The 22,298-nt window shown below is 29.4% G+C and overlaps 4 protein-coding genes across 4 annotated transcripts; 1 reads left to right on the forward strand and 3 right to left on the reverse strand.

Annotated features, from left to right (window-relative positions):
- Window positions 1–39: 39 nt before the first annotated feature.
- Window positions 40–2,184, reverse strand: LOC145752485 (regulator of G-protein signaling 21-like). Its single transcript, XM_082568783.1, has 5 exons — window positions 2,101–2,184; window positions 1,730–1,971; window positions 1,332–1,384; window positions 490–653; window positions 40–228 (listed from the first exon to the last, which is right to left on the reverse strand). The coding sequence occupies exons 1-5, from the start codon at window positions 2,182–2,184 to the stop codon at window positions 40–42; spliced, it is 732 nt and encodes a 243-aa protein (XP_082424909.1).
- Window positions 2,185–2,849: 665 nt separating this feature from the next.
- Window positions 2,850–8,777, forward strand: LOC145752487 (uncharacterized). The gene is made up of 13 exons (XM_082568785.1): window positions 2,850–2,892; window positions 3,810–4,039; window positions 4,496–4,626; window positions 4,914–5,049; window positions 5,267–5,386; window positions 5,550–5,755; window positions 5,946–6,173; window positions 6,350–6,606; window positions 6,813–6,902; window positions 7,128–7,228; window positions 7,601–7,738; window positions 8,053–8,222; window positions 8,465–8,777. The coding sequence occupies exons 1-13, from the start codon at window positions 2,850–2,852 to the stop codon at window positions 8,775–8,777; spliced, it is 2,163 nt and encodes a 720-aa protein (XP_082424911.1).
- Window positions 8,778–9,047: 270 nt separating this feature from the next.
- LOC145753236 (glioma pathogenesis-related protein 1-like) lies at window positions 9,048–13,437 on the reverse strand. Its single transcript, XM_082569637.1, has 9 exons — window positions 13,247–13,437; window positions 12,343–12,466; window positions 11,866–11,964; window positions 11,498–11,653; window positions 11,168–11,283; window positions 10,827–10,918; window positions 10,684–10,728; window positions 10,403–10,550; window positions 9,048–9,403 (listed from the first exon to the last, which is right to left on the reverse strand). The coding sequence occupies exons 1-9, from the start codon at window positions 13,387–13,389 to the stop codon at window positions 9,295–9,297; spliced, it is 1,032 nt and encodes a 343-aa protein (XP_082425763.1). The 5' UTR covers window positions 13,390–13,437; the 3' UTR covers window positions 9,048–9,294.
- Window positions 13,438–15,303: 1,866 nt separating this feature from the next.
- LOC145753238 (uncharacterized) lies at window positions 15,304–17,709 on the reverse strand. The gene is made up of 4 exons (XM_082569639.1): window positions 17,357–17,709; window positions 16,368–16,582; window positions 16,055–16,255; window positions 15,304–15,906 (listed from the first exon to the last, which is right to left on the reverse strand). The coding sequence occupies exons 1-4, from the start codon at window positions 17,667–17,669 to the stop codon at window positions 15,748–15,750; spliced, it is 888 nt and encodes a 295-aa protein (XP_082425765.1). The 5' UTR covers window positions 17,670–17,709; the 3' UTR covers window positions 15,304–15,747.
- Window positions 17,710–22,298: the final 4,589 nt, after the last annotated feature.

Genomic DNA, 22,298 nt, shown 5'->3' on the forward strand with positions numbered 1-22,298 from the left:
GTTTTATTACAAAAATCAAAAAAATAAAAATAAATAAAGTCACACCCATGTTAGTTTATTAAGTGATTTTAAATAAGGAACAAGGTTCGGGTACTTTCGAGTAAAACGCGGAAACGAATCTTCACTCATTAGTCTGTAAATTGCTCTTTGTGATCGAATAAAAGCTCTTCTGTCGTCATGAATCGCACGAAGTTGGGCGAATTTCTTGAGGGAGTAATTTAAGTTTACCTAAACAAGATAGTTTATATATTACTAAAATAAACATGGAAGATAAGGCTTGACATTTAAGCGCCGTCTAAATAATATGCCCCAACCCTCAGATAACAAGGGCAAAAATTTTTAAACTCATGTAAACTGTTGGTGCTATTAGACTACGGTTTTGTACAAAAATTCCAATGGGTTTTTATTAAAAATTAAGTTTAATTTTTTTTATATTTTCCTGGATATTTTTTCTTAATTTTATAATTAAAAAACTTATTACTCTAATACCTCGTTTGGAGATCTTGGCGTTAAATACTTTAAAATAATTTCGTCAGCTTTGCTTTTAAGTTCTTTTACATCAGCTACTACATATTGTTGACAATCGATCCAAAAATCCAAATTATCAGCGCTATATTCTGTGTCTAAAAATTGTCGAAACGCAGCAAGTCCCTCTGTAATAAAAAGGCATGTTAAAAATTTGCATAAAAAATTACATTTTAAAAGTTTTTTTTATATTTTATGTTCGATTTTGACAATTGTGTTTATAATTTGTCGTAATGTACAAAAAATGTGCAAATATTTAACTTTAAAAATGATATTAACATTTTGCCTACGTGCACTGAAACATAATTTTGCGGTTTAGTTAAAGGCAACTATCCTTGCTATGCTAAAAAAATAAACATTACTTTTTAATTTCTTTAAATTTTTTTAAATTTTTTCTTTGAAATGTTGATATTGTCAAAAACCAAATATAAACAGACTTAAGTGTAAATAATCAAACAATTTATCAAGACAACTTTGACATTTAGCTGAGAGAATATCTCTGAGAAATCTGCTCTCTTACTAAATTGACGTCACCAAAAAACGCCAAAAACGCGCGACGTTTTTACGTTAAGGCCTTGAAGTTATTTAACGCTTTTGTTAACGTATTCGTTGTATATGTACTTTTGTATTGCAACAGCTTAAGTAATGTGAACTTAAAAACTAGATTTGTTAGCATCAGTAACTGTTTTATATATTGTCAGTAAAATAAAACCAAAGTTTGGAAGGATAATATAGTTCTGATTATGTTGCAGAAAAAATAAGTTAAATGTAAACCACTTATATTTGTTTATAAAATAGAAATTTACCTTTATTTCTAAGAAGAATTTCAAAATCGATGTTAACCTGGTTTCGCTTGGATCTAAACATAAAGGTAAGGTTAAGTTATCAACAATTTTATAAAATATACTAACTAATATCTTTTTTGACTATGACGTATTTAAAATAATGTGTTTGTCGCGACTTTTTGTGATTTAACAGACGCGAATCTATGACGTAATAACTAGGACGTTTGTTTATCGCCTTATATAACACATTGTTAAGCTGCTAATGTTTATTGTAAGTTTCTTGTTATTTTAATTTCTCAGATTTTAATGTGAAACAAACTTAAAAAATGCAGTCTTCTTCACTAAGGTTGTAACAACCGTAAATAATTTAAAATTATCAATAAAATGTTATTGAAAAAGAACTTATTATTGGTATTTACCTCGGTGATTCATTTTGGTGTGTCGGAGTTTCCTTAATAAATCTGCTTCGTTTAACTCCAATATTTCTTTGATTTTGATATCTTTTAAGCGGAGAGTTGTATTCTTTTGTCGATTTTTGTAGCGCGGGTCGAATTACTTGGTCTGTGATGTCATAATTTCGATATAATGATGCACGTGACTGCGTTAGTCTTCGTTTCTTTTTTCGTATTACTTTTACGTCATTAGACGACGCCTGGCGACTCTGACAAAATAACAAAATCGTTTTGAATAATTTAAAAAAAAGTACATGTTAATATAAAACTAATTAAGTACAATTCTTGGTGAAGTTTCTTTTACATTTCCATTTTACGCAAGCTGTAAATTTACTTACCATACAAATTGAAAACTCCTGCGATGCCATAATATCTGCTGGCTCTATGCAATTTGTACTTGACTTTGGACAGCCGATCCACATATTTGTATGTACAAGTTTAACTATAAACTGTCTATATATAATCCGTATGCTGCTAATAGTTAATCGCGACGTTGCTGTTACGGACTTTAGAATTCTGTATTTCTTTTTGATTAAGGTTGATATTTTCTGAAATATATGTTGTACACAGTTGTTACATCTATGAATTGACTTTCGTATAATGAACTTAAATCTTAAGTTTCTGGTTTTATATCTTCGTTCGAATGTATTGCATCCGTGTTAATGTGTTTAGTTAGGTTCGTGGTTGTATCTTGGTTGGATATTAAGTTTTCGCAGTTTTTGTTCCTATTACGAGGAAGCAAACCAGCTGTTTGTACAAGAGATTATTTCACCTTCGCTGTGTTTGATTAAGTTCTAATTATTGTTTCGATTTTGTTATATTTTGTTTGACTTGCGCCACGAACAGGCAATTTAATTTGCGCCACTTTTCAATTAAATATTTTGCATATTTTGTTTTATTTAATGTTAAAAAAAACTAAGATTACTTTATATTGTTGTGTGTTTTAAAATTACAAATGCTGACCATTAACATTTGCTTTAAATCAAATCCACTAATAAATGATTAACACCAAAGGTTGTAAACAAAGTGTAGACTTCGCTACATATAAATTTAAGTTGTCAGTATTAATAACTTTTAAAATTTAAAGATGAAATATTTCGTTATATTGGAGATAATATTTGCATTTCAAGGTAATTATGACTTTGATTACGAAGATTTTTTATCAAAGTGTTAATAATTAGAGGAAGTTAAAAGTTGTTACGAGTTTTGCGTTGTGCTAATTATCATTAACACTTCACCAAGGTTGTTTGATAGGGGAATGAGAATGTAACAAATTATAGGAAATTATTGCAATATTCTTATTATGGTTTTTGTAAAATAAATGTTGTCATGTGCGGGTGGTTCCAGACGCATTATAGTTAGTCATGTGCTCAAAGTGTACTTTGATTGTATTTTGTGTCTGCCTTTCTTATCGGAATTCGTTGTCTTGAACCTACTTGGGCCTTCAAATATTTTTTCGTGGCGCTCAAAAAAAGCTGGTTCTAACTCAAAGGTGCGGACGGGTACCTTTTTGTCTTTGATATTTTATTGTTCTCATGTTTTTATTTAAATGAAGTGAGTTACCGCGCCTACTGTACATATTCGAATAAATAACAGAGTTAGCTAATTTAGTTTTTTTTACGATGATCCGTTAAAGCGGAGTACCTATATGCTTTACTAAATTAGGGAGATCGCCTTGTTTTAATAAACGGTCTAGGGTAAAGGTTATATACATTTAGAACCTTTATAACATTGTTACCTAAATGTAACTTAGGCTAAATTACTTAACCATCAAAACTTTGTGAACCACGTTCTGTAAGGTGATATAAGTTTACAAATGCCAATCTTTACCCTATGTTTGCATTGTAAACAAATCAAAACAATACATCGTTCACATATTATTAAAGTTCACCGGGTTTATTAGTTCTTAAAATTGTTTTTTACACCTATTTAGATAACATTTTCAAATCAAGTATCTTAAATGTTTATTATGCAATTAGAATAATGAATACAATTTGAACACAGGTTAAACAAAAATTCAACAATTTAAATAAAATTTATATTCCAGGTTCTGTGCTTGGTTTCTTGTTTGATGATTTAATAAATCCAGAAAACAATTTTCTGAACTTAAACGGAACTTCCACGTTCACAGAAACACAACTCGAGACTTTGTTGCTACGGAAATGTTATCAATGTCATGGGACTTCCATCTCTTCTGTGACGTCATCATGTTGGGAAACCGTCGACGAAAGTGACGTCAGATTTGTAAGAACAGTCTCGTGCACTGGCACGTGCTCAGTAAGTAACTTTATTATTAAAAAAAATTAATATTGTTTATATTTTACATGTTGGCCTTTAGCAACAATGCTTTACCTTGATAAAATTGTAAATTATTTATTTGTTAATATTGCTTGCACTTGGTGTATAACTTGGCAAAGTGGTGTAAGGTTAGAACACTTACTACACTACACGAGGTCCTTGGTTCGATCCCCAGTGATCTCAAGCTAAAGCGCCGTTAAGTAAGATGCTATAAACGGTATAAACATCTGCTTAGCCAGCATTTTATCAGCAGCTTATTTATTTGGCAATTATAATCAATAATATCCCAAACTGACACAGGCAACTCGAGTCTGGGTCGGGGTAACTGTTGTTACTCTATGTTTAAGTCGCGCATTTGACATTCCCATATCGAGTACAAAGATATATAACAAAAAATAAAAATTTTTTGCTTTACATATTTGATCATTTCTTCAGATTACTGTGCTTAACCACACGGCGATCGGATTGGTTGATTACACCCGAAGATGTGAACCACGTGACTGCAATACTGGTTGTTATAAAACTGACGACACCGTGCTTTGTAAACATTGTTGCTATGGTGACAAGTTAGTATTTAAAGTTTTTTTTAATAAATTTTGACTTTATCTTTTTTATTTTTGTGCCACAAATTTTTTATATTGTTAAGGGGCTTGTTGGTGGAAATCGAAATCTTGTTAACATTTTCATCTTTTAAAAGTCTTGTTTGTCAAGTTTTTTTGAATTATAATAACTTAGAGATTCAAAACAAACATGTTTAAAAATTTATCATAACTTGTTTTTAATTAAGGATGGCTTAGATACCTAAAAACCAAGCTTAACTACTCATGTTATTAACAAAGTATTTGATTGACAGATGCAACGATGCTTTACCAAATTATGTTCCGGAATCTCACGATAGAAGAAACGGAGTGAGCGAAATCAATTTACGAGAATGGTTGGGAAACACTTTATTTAAACCACGTCATCATGCTTCAGATCCGTCCAATAAGGTGAGTTTATATGGTCACGTGATGTGCATGAGAGAAGTTTAATATACCAACTTTAAAATTGTGTTTATTGAAATTTAGTTTAGTTTTTAAATCTTGTTTAAAGTTTTTCTTTAATAGTTTTTTTTAAAAGATTTTACTCATAAATATTATACAAATGTAGATATAAGTATTTCTTAAACCAATTTTTCATGTAGTTTATGTATATTAACTCTTACAGGTTGCAACACGAAAATTTATTCGGAAAACGCTTGGTAAGTTGGGGATGACGTCAGAACTTCAGAGTTTTAAAGTTGTACAAACTACTCTAGAGAAAAATGCGCCACCTAACTTTAGATCAGTAAGATATTCTATGTTTAGTTAACATTCTTTAAAGAAATTTTCTAACTTAAAAAAAAGTTTAAGTAAAACGTTCTCAAGTTAAAATACTTTATAACATAACAGCTTTTTATACCAAGAAAATATAAACAATATTTATTTAATAACGTTCTATATTGTTTCAGTACATCAGAACAGTCGTTCTTGGTTACAACATAATTTCAGTAATACGAGGTCGTTATTACAACACAATACACGATCGTTTGATCGTCATAATGGCCCATTATGATACTCATGATGGAGGAAGTCCTGGGGTTGATGACAATGCATCAGGAGTTGTCGGTTTATTAGAGGTTGGAAGGTTGCTAACCAACAATATAACGTGTTCGAGGTTAGGAAATATTTTAAAATTTAGAACTTTTAAAATATAAAAAGAATTGACAAATTTTTAATTTTGCCTAAGTCTAATTAAAGTTGCCTTAGTATAGATGTTAGGGTTTTAGTTATTATAAATGTGTTAAAAAGAAATTTGGATTGAAACAACATAAAAAATTAAATTTTACAACTAAACAACTTTTTAGGAACTTTTCGGTCATCCTAGTATTTACCGACTTCAAAGAAGAAGGAAACTTTTACGAAGGATTGGCAAACAGTGGTTACACAAATTGTTTTGCGAGTGAAGAGTTTACTGAAGGACTAACTGGTTCTTCTCACTTCTTATGTGGATGGCTGCTTCCCTTTTTAAAGAAGACTGGAGCTAGAGTTACGTCAGCTGTTAACATGGAATCGTTGTTAAATTATGACATCAGGTGAAAAAGAATGTTTAACAATTTTTTTTAAAACGGTAACTATTGTTCTAAACTTATAAGAAATTAAAACTTTATTTTTATATACGTTTTATACTATTGAAATATTCAAGCAAACAGTGATTTAAAATTTGTTAATAATATTTGTTTTTAAACTTACACTTTTACTTTTATTAAAGACCAAACAGTCAAATTGTACCAACGTTAAGCGGGGTGTCATCAGGCCGCTCTGGTTCTTTATATCAACAATATCTGAGCTATAAGGACAAAGTTAAAAAACGAAAGTACGCTGGAGATTGGATTTTAATTTCGTACGCCAATGTTCACTCGCGACCTCATGCGGCTTTGTATTTTGCCGATGTTTTGTCTAGTTCGTGGAATGTAAATTCTCATGAGTTAAACGCACCCGTTATCAAGTTGCCTGTGCGACTGGATGGTAGGCTTTACTGTTTTTTTTTGTTAATTTTGAATTTGCGGTTAAAATTAAATTTTGATACAATAAACACCTATGAGCTTTGTGCGAAAGGTTTTTTAAAAATTAACTAATTATCTTTTAGCTTTTAAAATTGACTGTGATATACATTTAAAAATTATCTCTTGTGTTCTTTTCAATGTTTTAATTTTTTGAATGTTAACTTTTAGGTAATGAACAAAAATTGATGAGATTTGATGATTGTCTTCCATTTCTTTATCTTCGTCAACCTCTGCCTTGCATTTCTATCACAGATACAGGTATTGAACAAATAACAATATTGTTATAGCTTGTAACAATATATCCTACAGCAATATTTAATATAAACATGTTAATATAAAGTAATAAAAACATTTTATTATAATTCGCTTTATTTTATTATTTTGCATGTTTTTATTTACAAATTTAAAAAATAAAATAAAATATTGCAATACGCTTAAAAGAATATAGTTTTTTTAAACAATGTTTAACAATTTTTTTTTCAGGTTCACAACGAGGTTATATGAAACGATGTTACAATGAATTATGCGACGATAAAACAAATCTAAATAGATTGGGTCCAACTGCTTTTCAGTTTCTTTCTAAGGTATGTTCACATAATTAATTAAGAATAACTTATTTTTATATTGTTTTTGAATTCATTTTAGCTTTTCGTTAACCTACCAAGTCTATAAATATTGGTAAACTGTTGTTTAAGAAGCTAGAACACGACTAAAATACATTTTATTGAATTTGTCTTGTTAAACAAATTCAATAAAAAAAATTTACTTTTACGTAAACAATAATTTGCACAATTAAATATTTAAATACAAAAACACAAAACTTTTTTTTTTTATTAATAAAGTATATGAATTTATTGTAATTTAAGTAGTTTATGGCTTACATAACTTTTTTTGCTTATAAAATTATACTTATTATAATAAATGCAAAATTTTAATTAAAAACAACTTTATTTTAGGCAGTTGAAGCGGTTTGGAAATTTGCTGAACAATTAAGTCAAGGAGATTGTCAACCTCCCAACCAACAAGTTAATACAAACCAATCTTTAACAACTCCTAATATAAGTAAAAGAAGTTGCGATGAAGAACTAATTAAGGTAACAGTTATCTTAAATCATAATTAAATCCAAAAAATAATATAAAACCCAAAACATCCCATACCCTAACATAATTACAATATATTAGATACAACACGAAAGTATAAGTAAAAAAAATGTTCTTTAGAAAAGTTACAACTTTGAATTACGTAAAATTTGATTATAAATTTCAATGTTACTAAAATGTAATCTGGAATTTAATATTTAATTTTTTTCATATATTATTTATTTTAATATACGCTCAGCTGTGCAAAAAAATTTATTTTTTTGCTTTTATATTTTTTTAACTAAAAAAATTTTCTTTTTTTAAACAGAATTCTTTTCGTGACAACAACGGATTAATAACTTTAAGCGCAACTTGTCGAGCCACTCGGTCGATTCTAGAACTTTGTGATTTACCTGAGAATCGAGCATGGGCCACGCTCAACAGCGGCACCGCGTGGATACCAAAAAAAGCAAAAAAATCGACAAGCAGGCATCTGTGGTGAGTTTAAAATATTTTTTTATGACTTTCAAGAACTGGTAAATGATTATTATGATGTTATTTTTGATGGTAGAAAAAGAGTTAGGGATTTTTGATATACAATAAGTTCGTCTGAACATTTTTAATTTAAAAAATGCAAAATTATCTCGCGTAAATGTTGTATTTGGCTATTTACAAAACTTAGTGTTTTTAAAATTAAATTTTTTGTTTTAAGTTCGTATTTATAGTTACCTCGTTGCTAGGTTTAAGGTAAGCTTCGCTCGCGTCATGAATATCACCAAAGTCGCAATACAGGGGGTTCCCCGTAAAGGATATATTCGCGGGTTTATGATTTCGTTAAGCGACGACGGAACGACGTGGAATTGGTATGTTCCGGATTTTCCGGAGTGGAAAAGCGGATCGCGGAGAACGGAATTGGCGGGAAATGTTAGCGGAAAGCGGATTAAAACTCAGGTTTTGGTTCCGCCGATTATATCTCGATTTATTCGTATTCATCCGCGGAGATGGAAAAGTAGAATCGCTTTAAGATTAGAGCTTTATGGTTGTCCCGCATAATTAGGTTTAATTCATCGCTTTAATCAAAAACAAATTAAATAGTTGCAAATAATTTCGCTAACATGGCTCAATCAAAATAAATTGAAAATCTAAAATAAATTTAATTTGTAATTCACGATGTTATACAAAATTTTATTAAATAATCGCTAATTAGTTTCTTATTTAATAATGTAAATATTTCGTAAGTAAACAATTAAACTAAGAAGTAGATTTGCAAAAGAATCAATCATTTTACTTAAAGAGCATTTTATTAACAGCAGAAAGCAATAATTCAATTTTTGCTAATGTGCAAAACCTTAGTATAATATTTTCAATAATTTTACAAATAAAATCTTATTTTTTACGGGAGTAAAAATATATTCAAAACTGCAAATAAAATTACTCGAAATCTCGTATTTTTTTTCTAAAAGATATTTTTAGAATAGAGATCATGATAACACAAACACAATAAAAAAGCAAGTTTTGATTTAGTTTTAACATATTTACAAATTCATTTAACTTAATTTTTTTAAGTTATTTACGTTGTAATATTTATTGATGCAAGTCTTGTTTCGCGTGGTTTCGTGTTAGGGGAATTTTTTTCGGAATTATTTTTGGAATCAGTTTTTCCGTTTCCATTTTCGTTTCTGAGTAAAAATATTAAAAAAGTTAAAAAAAAAAATAAAAATTTTAAATAGTAAAATTAAAAAGTTAAAATCGGAAAATAAGAATTAAATGCTAAGAAAATATTTATTTTGTAATCTAATATTTGGTTTAATTTTTAAAACATTGTGGGCTTATTTAAAAATTTTCAAATTAAAAATAATCGCATTTTAAATCAAGAATTTGCGTCATTGAATAGTTTTGCGATAAATAAAAATATTTGTTGTTCAAATATGGCGTAAGATAAATGTCGTAAGATTAATTATAGCTTGTTAGTAGCAAATATTTTTATTCAAAATATCGCAAATATTTGGTGTAATACTTCAGACATCCATTTTCGATTGACGTATTTAAAATGGTACTCTATGCATTATAAAACCATTATAATGTTATGTGTAAGCATATATAAACCATACGTATATCTTGCTAAGAAATCTTAACACTTTAAACCAAAATATATGTAGCGTTTAATTAAAATTACAAACAACGTTCTGGTATATTCTAAAATGGGCTTCAAATTGTCATGTTTGGTTAAATGTAACATGGATTTAATATCAGCATGTTTAGGTTTTCGAAAACCTAAACTAAAGTCCAAAATTTAATTAAATTTTAAGCACAAACTCGTGTGGCTTTAGCTGTTTTTAATTTTATTTTACGTGGTATTTGATTTGCTAAAATGTAACAAATTGCCTTATTTAATAAAAGTATTATTTTTTTTATGTTACGATTTTGCGTTATTTAAATCCTAAGGTACAAATTATGGTTTAAATAGTTTGTTTTTTCTTTTCTTGTGTAATTAAAGTCAAAAAATTTTATAAAGTTAAGTAATATTAGACAATTTTTTTTAACGAAATGTTTCATAAAATTCACCAAATCAAATATCAAAGGAAACGCTTGTATGATTTGCAAATAGGGTTCTTATAAACAAATTGAACATCCAATCAAAAACAATAAGTCCCTATATTACCCCAAAACAAACTTACATAATATTGACTGACGAAACCCTTCGGCGTTTCCTCCAAGCTAATAAGAACGGGGATTGTAACCCTTGTTTAACGTGCCAGTAATATGCCACACCTGCCACTGATGCCAGAAGTAAAACCATTCCAACTAATATGCCAGCTACTGTTCCTATATAATAGGAAGTCTTTACTTAATTTATTTGTTACCGTATGAGAAAGCGAAAGTTTTAATAAAGTGTTATATCATGTAACCTATAGTGGATAATAAAGAATTTGCGAATGTTTAAGATCAGTTTTCTTACCAGTATTTCTAGGAACATAATATGGTTTATCGCGTTCTTCATTCCCTGAAAAGTAATTGCGACAAAGTTAACTTCGTTTATGCTAAAAAACGTAAATTAATGAAACAAAATTATTGTCGGTTACTAAAACAATTTTAACTTACGACAAAGTCGACCATCAGGACAGGTATCGAACGAATTGCATTCTGAACATCGCTCGCCCACTTTATACGGGTCCGTGTTCTCAACGTTTCCACTATTGAGTAAAGAAAAACATAAACAAAAATTTAAATCACTTGCAATTAGGAATCAGTTAAATTTGGCATTGCTAAGTCAATTGAAATTAGGTTTACAGAATTTTGATTAGAATTAACCTCATTTCAAATAAATTGTTTAGGTGGCCTTCCAAAAACTCACCACACTTTTTATTAATTTAACACGTTATAATAATTAGATTTTAAAAATCGACGAAGTGAAATTAAAAACTTTTTACTAATAAACTTACCCGGGCGCATATTGGCAAACCATAAACAATGCATCTGTCATAACCACTCCATTCTCCTCCATATAAGGACATTGTGTCCAAGCACATCCTATTTTATATAAGGTCGCCCATACAAACTGTATGTAAATAAATTCATAGTTTAAGTAGTAGTTTTATCATAAACCTTACTTTACAAATAATATGATCAACTTTATATATAGCTTCCAATTGTAATACTAAAACTCTAACATGTCCATAGATTTTCAAGTAATTTATTAACTCTTTTAAACGCTAATAACTTTGTTTCCATTTAAATAAAAAACGCTACATTAAAAACCTTATATAAACAACCTGAGTATAATGTCCACACATTTGTCCTGGTACACAAGACCTATTAGCAAATGTATACCAAATATATTCATCATACCAAGCCATAGTGGCATGAATAGGATCAAAATTTGTATTTAAATCCCCAGAACCTGCCCACAAGTTTTCTCCACACGGTTCCTAAGTAAGAATATTTGTAGATTTATTTGTTTTTATTTAACTGTTTTTGGGTATCATATCATATGTTAAAACAATACCGATTTGTTTATATTTGCGTAACATTGGCAAAATTTTTCATTTTTTTTATTTAAAATATTAAATTCTTAAAATATTTATTTGACTGAAAATGTTATTCTTGCATTTAAAATTTTATAAAATAAATTTGGTTTTACTTGAAATCGATCAAGCATACTTTCTTCTCCCTTTGAATGCCTCCATTCACAATTTTGCGCATGTCTAAGTGAACTTATAGACAACTCTTCGTCCCATGTCTGTAAATATAACAAGCCTGTTTTTAAAAATTAATAAAATTGCAGTCGCTAGATGTTGATATTAAGCTGAATTAAATTAATGTCTGTAAACATGAGTTGCCTTTTTATGGTAAAGGTTTGACATTCCACCTCTTTGACACAGTTAAAGTTTTGCGTTGTTGGACCAAGATATATGCGATGCTTAGACTTTAAATATTGAATAACTTTAACACATTTTACGCAGTGTGTTGCTTATTTAAAAACAGTTGTCGCAGCGATGTTAGTAACTCACGAAAACTTCAAGCCTTATTAATGTTAACTTACAAAAAAATTAAGCCTCATTTTTGCCGCAACTAGTGTGTTCAGTGAAAAAATACATTTTAAATTTATATTCCTTACCAAATATCTCATGTTAGAAGGGATCGGTTCTTCCCCTTCATCCCCGACTGTTGCACGTAACTCGTTGTGGCGATCCACTATTATTTTTGCTTCAGCAGCTGTGGGAAGTAAAGATCGTTTGTGTCTGCAACAAACAACTAGGTTTAATTAATACAAACAACATGAATATATTAACAACATTACCAAATTATAGAATTTAAAACCCAGTTTGGTTTATTTAACGGAAGGGATAAAATCTTTTAAATATAAACGGTTTACTCGAATAAAATTCTGTAAATTTCAATGAGTTTTTAAGTCTAGCTTTTAAAGTTTTAAATGCAAATTATGTAAATAAAATAACAAATTAGGTGGGGCAAAGTTATAAAACATCGTACGATATGACTAAGCGGTCTAAGAATGTTATGCTTACCTTCCGATAACAACAAATATTTATAAAATTTTTATCTTGCAAAAATAAATCGTTTAAAAAGTAAGACCAACGATATAATTGCAATATTGTTTTTTTACAAATTTTTTTTTGTCGGGCAACAAAACTTTTGCAATTTATCGTTATTTAATTTTGTTGTGATAAGCGATAATATGGAATAAGTTAAGACTTGGTACATGCTTATTTTTACGTTATTCTCAGTCTGTTGCGTAATTTAAAGTTTAAAATAACATTTCAAATTACCTTTCTGTCATCGTATTACGATAAAACAAATATTATCTCAAATTAAACAAATACCTTGAAATTGAGGTAACATATTTTACCTAAAATTGTTTTTTAATCGAAATGTCGATAACATTTAAAGCTGCCAAACGGGTTACAACGATATTTAAACAAAGTTTTTCAACAATTTTAAATTATGTAACCCCTAAAAAAAAGCAAAACAAAACATAAATTTATCAAATAATTATTACTAACCTCGATAGTACTTCTTGGTTTTCTAAATTTTCATTCTTACAGTTTAAAAAATAAATTAACATAGACGTAAAAAATAGTGCAACAAATGTTCTTCGCGGCCATTCTTTAATATAATCAAGTAAACCAGCACAATTCGTAATCATTTTGAATCCTTGCTGCACCCTTTATTTCTGATTAAAATTAAAGTTATAAGCAAGTTTTTACAATATGATTCACGTTACCAGACATTTTATGTTAAGTTTGCGAAAATGTTTACATGCGTATCTATGACATTTGATGAGCAAAAGTCATCAGTTGATTTTGACATCCTTAAGTAAAAGCTTTGCAAATAAAATCTTACCATAAACTGTCTTATTAGTTCACATAAGTATAAGATAAGTCCCCTACAGTGGTATATGACATCACAAAAATCGTAAAAAAACTCTTTTTTTTTTTCAAATAGCTGATCTTAAATGTTTAGCGTTGTTGGCAATGATAAAATTACTTGGTGTTATATTTTGGTGGTTTTGTTTTAAGCCCACTTTTGCTTGGTAACTCGCTTTTAAGTACCCGTGTTAGGGTGTCATCAATTTCTCAAGTGCTCGTTCGTAGACTTGTCCAAGCCTAAAATGAACCTGTTTCTAGTCAAAGTGTGTGTTTATTTTACTGTTAATTCTTGACTTTACATCTAGACTTTTCCAGGACAAAGGCAATGCTTTTATAAATAGCTTGAAGTTTAATAATTTTTTCCCTTTTAAGTCCAATATCAGTTTAAGTTGATTTAACTAAAATGTTTTTGACAAAAATGTTTTCTTATTCACTTGACATAATTGATCATGGTACTTAGATATTAAAACATTAAAAATTTGTTACAAAATAACTAAAAATTAAGTTCCTTTTAAACTGTTGTAATAGAGTATTCTATTCCCAAATTTTTTTTATATAAAAATTTGATTAAAAACAATTATTTTTTTTAAATTTTGCTTTTCTTTTTAATCATTTGATTAAAATAAATAGGAACACCTTATTTATTCATGCGCATCGAACAAAGCAGATGACATATTTGATAAAAAAAATTGTTTTGCGAAATTGCACACGTTCTTTAACTAAAAGTTCTCGGAAAAGATATTTTTAAATTATTTTAGTAGATACTTAGTCCAAGTTGAGCAACAGTTTACACACAGTCAATACAATAAAAGGCTATTGGGATTTTAGTAGCATTTATATCAGATTATTTATTAGAAACAAGCATTTAGCGAATTCTAAACTAGTAAAATTTAGGTCGTTAGTATATGCACGCTGTATTAGCAACATGTTTTATTATAAAATCCGCCCTTCTCTTTACATACCAAAATTTTAACTAAACGTTTATCTTGATAAACTTTATATAAATATTTATTGTGCTGTACAACGTGCATTATCATATAAACCCACTTAACCTTGATAACTTTTTAAAAACTTAAAAAAATGATTTTTGAAAACTGTTGGATTTTTTTACGAAGGTACGATTTTAATTTCTAATATTTTGTTATATTATAAGATGGTAATTATGTATAAATATTTTTGGAGGGATTAAATCTTTGTGTTTATTGGTTTATGTTTTTCTTTTGCAAATGTGTATGTATTCGTTGCAGAGTTACAGAATTTGCAACGTTAATTGCCATTTCAAATTGGTCACGTGTGTATTTTCTCTGTGACGCAATAATCTGTTTGTAACGTAACAATCAATGTGTCAACTTAAATGTTAATTTTGTTATTACAACGTGATCTTTTTAAACTAAAAAAATTTTAGTTAAATTTACATATAAGTTGAATTTAGTCAGAGCTTAAAATTTATACATTTTGGTTTGCGTAACTTTAAAAAAAGTTGCTGTTATTTTTTAGATCTTCAGCGACATCATGTGGATTAAAAGACTGGATTTAAAAGTAAACAACATAAACGTAAGTGCAGTCATTTTTATTTTGACATCTTAGCTTTAAGAAAAGTCAATTATTAGTATTTAGTTAACTGGCATTTGACAAATCTTAATATGCTAAAATAATATAAAGATCTTTTTAAATGATACAGTGGTGTCATTTATTAACTTTTTGCGATAACAAAAAAAACAACAATAATTAAACAACAAAAATGATTGACAACATTGATTTTTGGGCTTACATACAAAAAAAATAAATATATTATATAAATTGCCCAGCAACTAATATAATATAACGAAAAACACAGTTAACATAAGTCGTTATAAAATATAATTAAAAAAATCTCATCTTTTCAATGTTAAAAATTAGGTTGATATTACAAAATAGCCTAAGTTGACGCATGGCGTCATCATAGACCTTTTTATGTCATTATAATACAAATCACAGTGATAAAACACAATAGAGGGCAAGATATTGATACGAATGACGACAAAATATAAATAAATAGAAAAATAAAGTGTGTGCAATTGGACTAAACGATAATAAATTAAGCTGACAGAAAACTGGGATAAATGAAGAGAGGGGTGTAACAGAGTTTCGGGGGTTTATTTTCGCGAGTATTGAAAGCCCTGCCCGCATAACTCGTTCAGTACTTTGTTCCATTTGTTTAACTCTGTTACCACCCCTCGTTTTGTTACTTGACCTTGGAAATGATTACCACAAGTTAAATCGGGATTGTAATCGAGGATTTTCAACTCGTTCATCTATAAAAAAAAATAAAATTAGATATTTGTAATTCTATGTTTAAATATAGTACAGTTGGTTAACAATTCAAATTAATGTCTAAAGTTGATTCATGCAGTCGACAATTTTTAAATATTGAGTTGGATCCAATTAAATGTTTTAGTTTACCTCTTCTTGGAGAGTTCCAATCATGGCCAGCATGGTTTTAATAAGTTGGTTTGTTTCTTTCTTTCTAAACAGATGTGGCTTTGCCTCAATTTTACAAAACGTGTTTTTTAATTCCCGGTGCATTCGTCGTGTAAATTCAGGCCAACCTTGTTGATGTAAAAACACGGTGTTTCGTTTAAATGCAACCCGATGTTCGTTCCTCTAAAATTAAAAAAATTAAGTTTAAGATTATGTACATACTTGGTTGTTAAAATTATATATCAAACTTTTATTTGTTGAAGCGTTAAGTTTTAAAGTCTGGTTATAAACTTACCGCTACTGTAACAGCATTAGAGGCAAGAAGACCCAGTTTTTTAAGTGGGATATAACACTGAGAACCGTCGATAGATCGCTTTTTTAACCGAACAATAAAGTTATTGTAGGACGGTGATTTTAAAGATGAAATAGCCTGGTTATTTCTTCTAGTTGGTAATCTATTTAAAAGTGAGTGGGCTGATACAGTTGTGTTGAAAAGCAGGAACAAAAACGCTGAAACAAAAAGAAACAAATTTAAACATTGTGCTCAAAATATTCTTACCGCTAGTGGACGCAATGCATGAAAAAACCGGGATTTTTTTCAGATTTTGATCTATCAGGTGTTAATTAATTCGCACGATATTCTATTGTTGGGCAACAAATATTGCGATGTAATCACATAAGCGATTACTATGGCACGCGATCTTATGCGAACATAACTACTGTGGCCTATTTTGTCCCCTTGACTTTTAATTTTGATAACCAGATCCAAATATGCGGCAAATATGGCAGGTAACCTTCAAAAGTCATACATGATGCTGATTGATTAGCCTTTCTTTAAGGGGGTTAGCCATAGCTTAAAACCTAGTCACGAAATGCCTGAATTAATCACTTAACGTGACTTTTTGGCCCACTATGTTTCCCGATTAAAATATCACCATCTGTTGTATTTAAGTTGTTTTGCGAACATGTTAAAGATCATTTCTGGTTATTTTCGTTGTTTATGCGTTCGCAAATTAAACTCCAAGTTTTAATGTTACGAACGCGAGTATTGACTGGCTTAGCAAATCGGAGACTTAAAATAAAGGATTATCTATTTTTAACTCTTCTGTGTTTTAGTTGCGTAACTTCAGGTAAATAATATTTTAAAAAAATAAAAAAAATTTAGTTTTTAAATTCTAAACCGGTTTTTAATTTTTTATTTTAACCTTGTACTTTTTCTAAAATATTTTAGTTTTATAATTTTTGTAATGCCTTAATAAATAAAAAAATAATTTAAAAACTTACCGATTTTGAAGAGACTTGGTGTAGAAGTAAAAATTCTCGTCAACATTTTTGAGAACATTTTGTAGCTGAAAATTGTTTTTTCGTGTTTGTTTTGTTTGGTGGTCGAACAAATTTTCCCTTTTTCCTCTGAGTAAATTTTACGTGTATACTCTTCGTTTGACTTCGTTAATTCTTTGCAACTTTTGTTCCAATTTTTGGTATAATTTTTTGATTGTAACATATATTTTTCTTCTAATTTTTTAAAGTTTAACTTTAGTTGATATTTCGTTGTAGTTGATGTTTTTGTTGATGCACAGTTAGTTGGAATTTTCATTTTAATTGAAGTTTATCTTGTTATATAAAATAAGACTAAAATAATTTTCTGCCAAAAAAAAAATTGCGTTAAATACCTTTAAAATTGCAATATAGTCCAAGTCTTTTTAAACTTAAATCTATAAATATTTCTGCTAAAATGACGCGATATTAAATTGTATGAACGTAACTTCTCCGAATAGTCAGGATTATTTCAGTTCTTTGCACAAATCTTAGCTTCAACGAATGCCTAATATCCTAAAGCGAGCGTCGATTTTATACTGACAAAAAAGTTTTTGCCTGTTTGTTGAATGTTACGAAACTCCGCATACGTTAAAGTTACATAACGCTTGCCCGTAGCTAAATACCTTGAAACCTTGTTCTCGATTATTTTTCGCATTCGACACACTTTTATAGTGAATTTTATCTAGATGCTGTAATCACAGTCCATTTCTTTTATTGTTTTACCGCGTTGGTGTATTCTATATTTTCTAATTCACCTTTCCAAAATTAGTTTTTTTCTTCTATTTTAGGCAAGATCTTTCTCGAAATAGAATTTACTGGACTTTGAATATTTTAACTGACCTCAGCCATTTATATATAAGGCGGCTATTTTTATATATATTTTATGCATTCTCTTCTAATTCTTTTTTTAAGGGTCAAAGTTTTTTACACACATTGTTGATTAAGCCCCCAAGGCAGAAAATGCGGGCGCATATTTGTCGTCTCGCATTAAACATATTAATTAGCAGCTCTGTGCAGTAATGAGTTAACTTAAACATCATTATGATTGGCACGCGCTCTAGCACTTTAAACTTGGCGTATTTTGCCGGATTTTCTAACTGGTGTAGGGTGCAGAGTTGTAAATTAGATCATTAACTACCGTGTTTGGAATTAGTTTAACTGTTTTTCACACCTCGAAGAGTTTTATTTTGCGGGAGAACTGTCAATTTTGCGACATTCTTACCGATTTTGAAATTTGATTTTGCAAAAATGTGCGATAATATTTTGTGATAATACCATAGAGTAAATTATCTGCGTCATTCTCAATTCTTTGAATTGTATTGAAAATAAATACAGGCGCTAAAATTTTGCTCCATTTAGGTGGGTTTGATATAAAGTTATGCAATTTAAACCCTGTGAAAATTAATTTTTCGGCGCCTATGAACTTGACTGTCATATTCAACACAACGCCTGTTTATTATTCTCGATACTCTTGCCCATTGTTTTCCAGGAGTTTTATCTTAATTGTTTTGTGGCGGCGAATTCGCGATAGCTCGACCAGTGTCAGTGTTCTACTCCTGGGATTTTGTTTATAATTACCACCTGACTTGTCAACAAGGAATTGTGGTAGAGTGTTACACGCTTATGGCTTACAAATACGGATGTGTATACAAACACTAAGCCGGCCACGCGACAATCTATGACGTGTAATACGTATTGTTTAAATAAGGGATTGACAAGGGGGGTTTGCATTCGCCGTTCTCCTTTCTCGTAAGTGTTCAAAGTTGTCAAACTTTGAAATAATTTGCAAAGTTGCGGCCTTGCTTTTCTAGGAATATTTATTTATTTTCTTTTCTTTATAAAAGGATTAAATTTTAATGGAACTTAGGCATATATGGAGAAAGGTTATCTCAACTTCCAGGGTCAAATTTTTATTTTTATAAACAAATAGTATTAAAAAAAACAAAAATTTGGTTTTATGCTAATTGATAAAAAGTAGATGATATTTTTTGTTTATTAGAAATTTAAAATTTGATTTTGTATTAAGTTTTTGACAAGGTTCCCTCTTACATAACGAAAACTATAAAAAGATGTAATCTTTATTGTATTGAAAGTGCATACAGTTAAGCTTCTTTATCTTATCATAAATCTTATCTAGGAATATTTTGACTAGGTCTTGTACAGTGTTTAGGCGACATAAACTTTGTAAATGTCTATTATCTTTAATTTCAAATCAGCATTTGTAAACCTTTTTTAAATTGCCTTGACAGGTATCGACGGCAATTTTACTTTATAAAATTCGTAAATTATCTCTAATATTACTATATTATGGTAAGTGTTGCTGCAATGTAGCGTAACCAACACATGATTAAAATGAGCACGTTTTACTTATGTGCTTGGGAAACTATTGTCTGAATGTTATCTTGCTTTATGGTTCATTACGATGACGCATTTGTCGCCATATTGTGACGTGTGATGCAGAGTTTTGATCCTTGTGATTGTGTTTATGTTGATTTAAATATCTGATCGTTATAATGAAAATTTTGTGTTCTTTTTTGTTATGTTAAATGTAAATTTTGGGAAAAGTAACATGTTTACACGAGTACTGTTGTATTTTAGCATTACCGGTACTTCTCTTTCTCTGAAGTCCATTAGTCAAATTTGTAGGTCAAATTTCCCACTACCGCAAACAGTTTTATATAATGTTAGAACACGGTCACACCTTATTAAAGGGTGAGGTTGTAATGAATTGTATGCGGTCATAATCCATATTTGTAAACCTTCATTTCCTTTAGAGAAAACGTGAATAATTACCATTGCGCTCTCGATGTAATAAAGCCGCTTTAATTTTTGAAGATTCACTTAATTGAAGGTGGTTCACAAGCCTTTAAAATTATTATTAATTTTTTTCAATAAATTATATATGGCGTTAATAAATATATGCTTTTAAATAAAATTAATTTTAATAAAACTACATCGTGATTGCATTAACCGAACTTTTCGCCGAATTTATTTTTATTGACAAGGTCAAGATCGTTAATTAGTCGTGTGAGTCATTAAAAATTAATCAAATTCTATTCAATGCCGGTGGTTACGTTGCTATACAGACACCTAAGCTCGTTCATTATCACGTTAAGATTTAAAAAGGCGAGAAATAAATGTCTGGGGCATTTTAGTGTTAACTACTTTATTTTCCTAATGGATTTGCATAATATTTTACCAATACAGAACCCTATTTTTATAATATACCGGTCTTAAAATTTAAAACCTCAGGTTTCTTAAAACAAAAGCTTTTTAAAGTAGCGTTAAACCACAAGGTTCCTAATTAAACAAAATGGCGACTAAAACTTTGATATAATAACCTGTTAGTTATCCTTAAAAACTAGTTTATTTTATCAAATGTTTAATCTAGTATAATTAGACTAAACTGAGCTATTTTTACATACAATTATGTTTTTTTTCGTGAAATTGTTTAATATTAGTTGAATCTTTTAAAAATAGTTTTAAGAAAAATGATTTTTTAGAGGTTTTACTAAAAAATAATATAATAGATCAATTGTTAAAACTAATTTTGGTTTTTATTTTTTTTTTATCATTTTTTTAGTACACTAAACATTTCATTTTAATTTTGTGTGGGTTAAAAATGATTTAAAACAAGTTTTACAACAAAACAACATTCGTGTAAAACGGCCTAAAATCTTTCTCCTAACTCAATCATCGTTGAAGTATTACTTGCAAAAAAATTTACAAAAAATTCCCTGTTTTAATAATTATTGTAAGAATTTATAATTAACCGCACTCAGTTATTTCGTCATGTGGTCCCGTGCCTTGCGTACGTTCATTTTAAGTCATCTGCTTATTTTAAGCCCTGCTATATTCTCCGGTCGTACAACAACGTTTTCCCCGAGTTATAAAATGACATTATTTTGTTATTTTTATCCCAGTATAGGTGGGCGTGCGCTTCCGTATAAGTCAATTATTACAAGTTAGCGCCAACAACGTCGTGTTACTGGTGTGGTTTGATTTATGCGAAATCTCGAACAACGTTTCTGCTGTTTCGTGGTTACGTAGGCAATATACACGCAGATGATTTGGTGACGGAATAGAAAATGCCAGAGTTTTCTTAATCGCATCGATTTGTTATAGAGTCACGATCATAATTATCATCCATCACTCAAATCTCACTTTGAGATTTATTTGTGAACAAAACAAACCTTTCAGTTTTCAAGTTGCCGAGCTGACCTTACCATGCTCTTTAGCTTAATCAGACGCGATTTCGTGACGTCATTTCGGCGATATTTCGAACTCAATCAAGTAACATGTATTGTTACGATGCGCTTTTGACGAGCTACATTTGTCATTAATTTTGACTTTTATTAAATTCGGAAATTTGCGTGGTTAATTCCGTTTTAATCTGTTGCGACGTGATGTCACAATTACGTGAAATTTATCTTCAACAACTTGGCATGACTTTCTAAATTTGGAGATTCTACATTTGAAATAAATTTTGTATAATTAATACAAGCACGTCATGTTATTTTAAAGTGAGATTAATGAGAAACGGGTTAGTAATTTATTTCGCCGAGTAATGGTTTACTGTTATTTTATATTAGGAATTCTATTAAATGATACAGTAATTAATGCTACTTTGATGCTAATAATCTTAAAAAAATGTTTGGTTATTTGTTAGACTTTGGTCAATTTATTCATTGATTTTAACCTTAACAGTATTCCCCTATATCCCTTTATAAACTGCATCAACTTGTCTTACCGTATCTTAAAATAAACTTTGTGCTAAAGCTATTTAAACATGAAACCCTTGTTAGTTCGACCAGACTGTTTATAGACGCAGTATACAAGTTGCTTTATAATAAAACCTTTTAGGTTTGTTGTTACAAAACTGGAATTTATTTAGAAAAGGTTATGG

This window comes from Corella eumyota, chromosome 5 (assembly GCF_963082875.1).
Source record: "Corella eumyota chromosome 5, kaCorEumy4.1, whole genome shotgun sequence".
NCBI lineage: Eukaryota > Metazoa > Chordata > Ascidiacea > Phlebobranchia > Corellidae > Corella > Corella eumyota.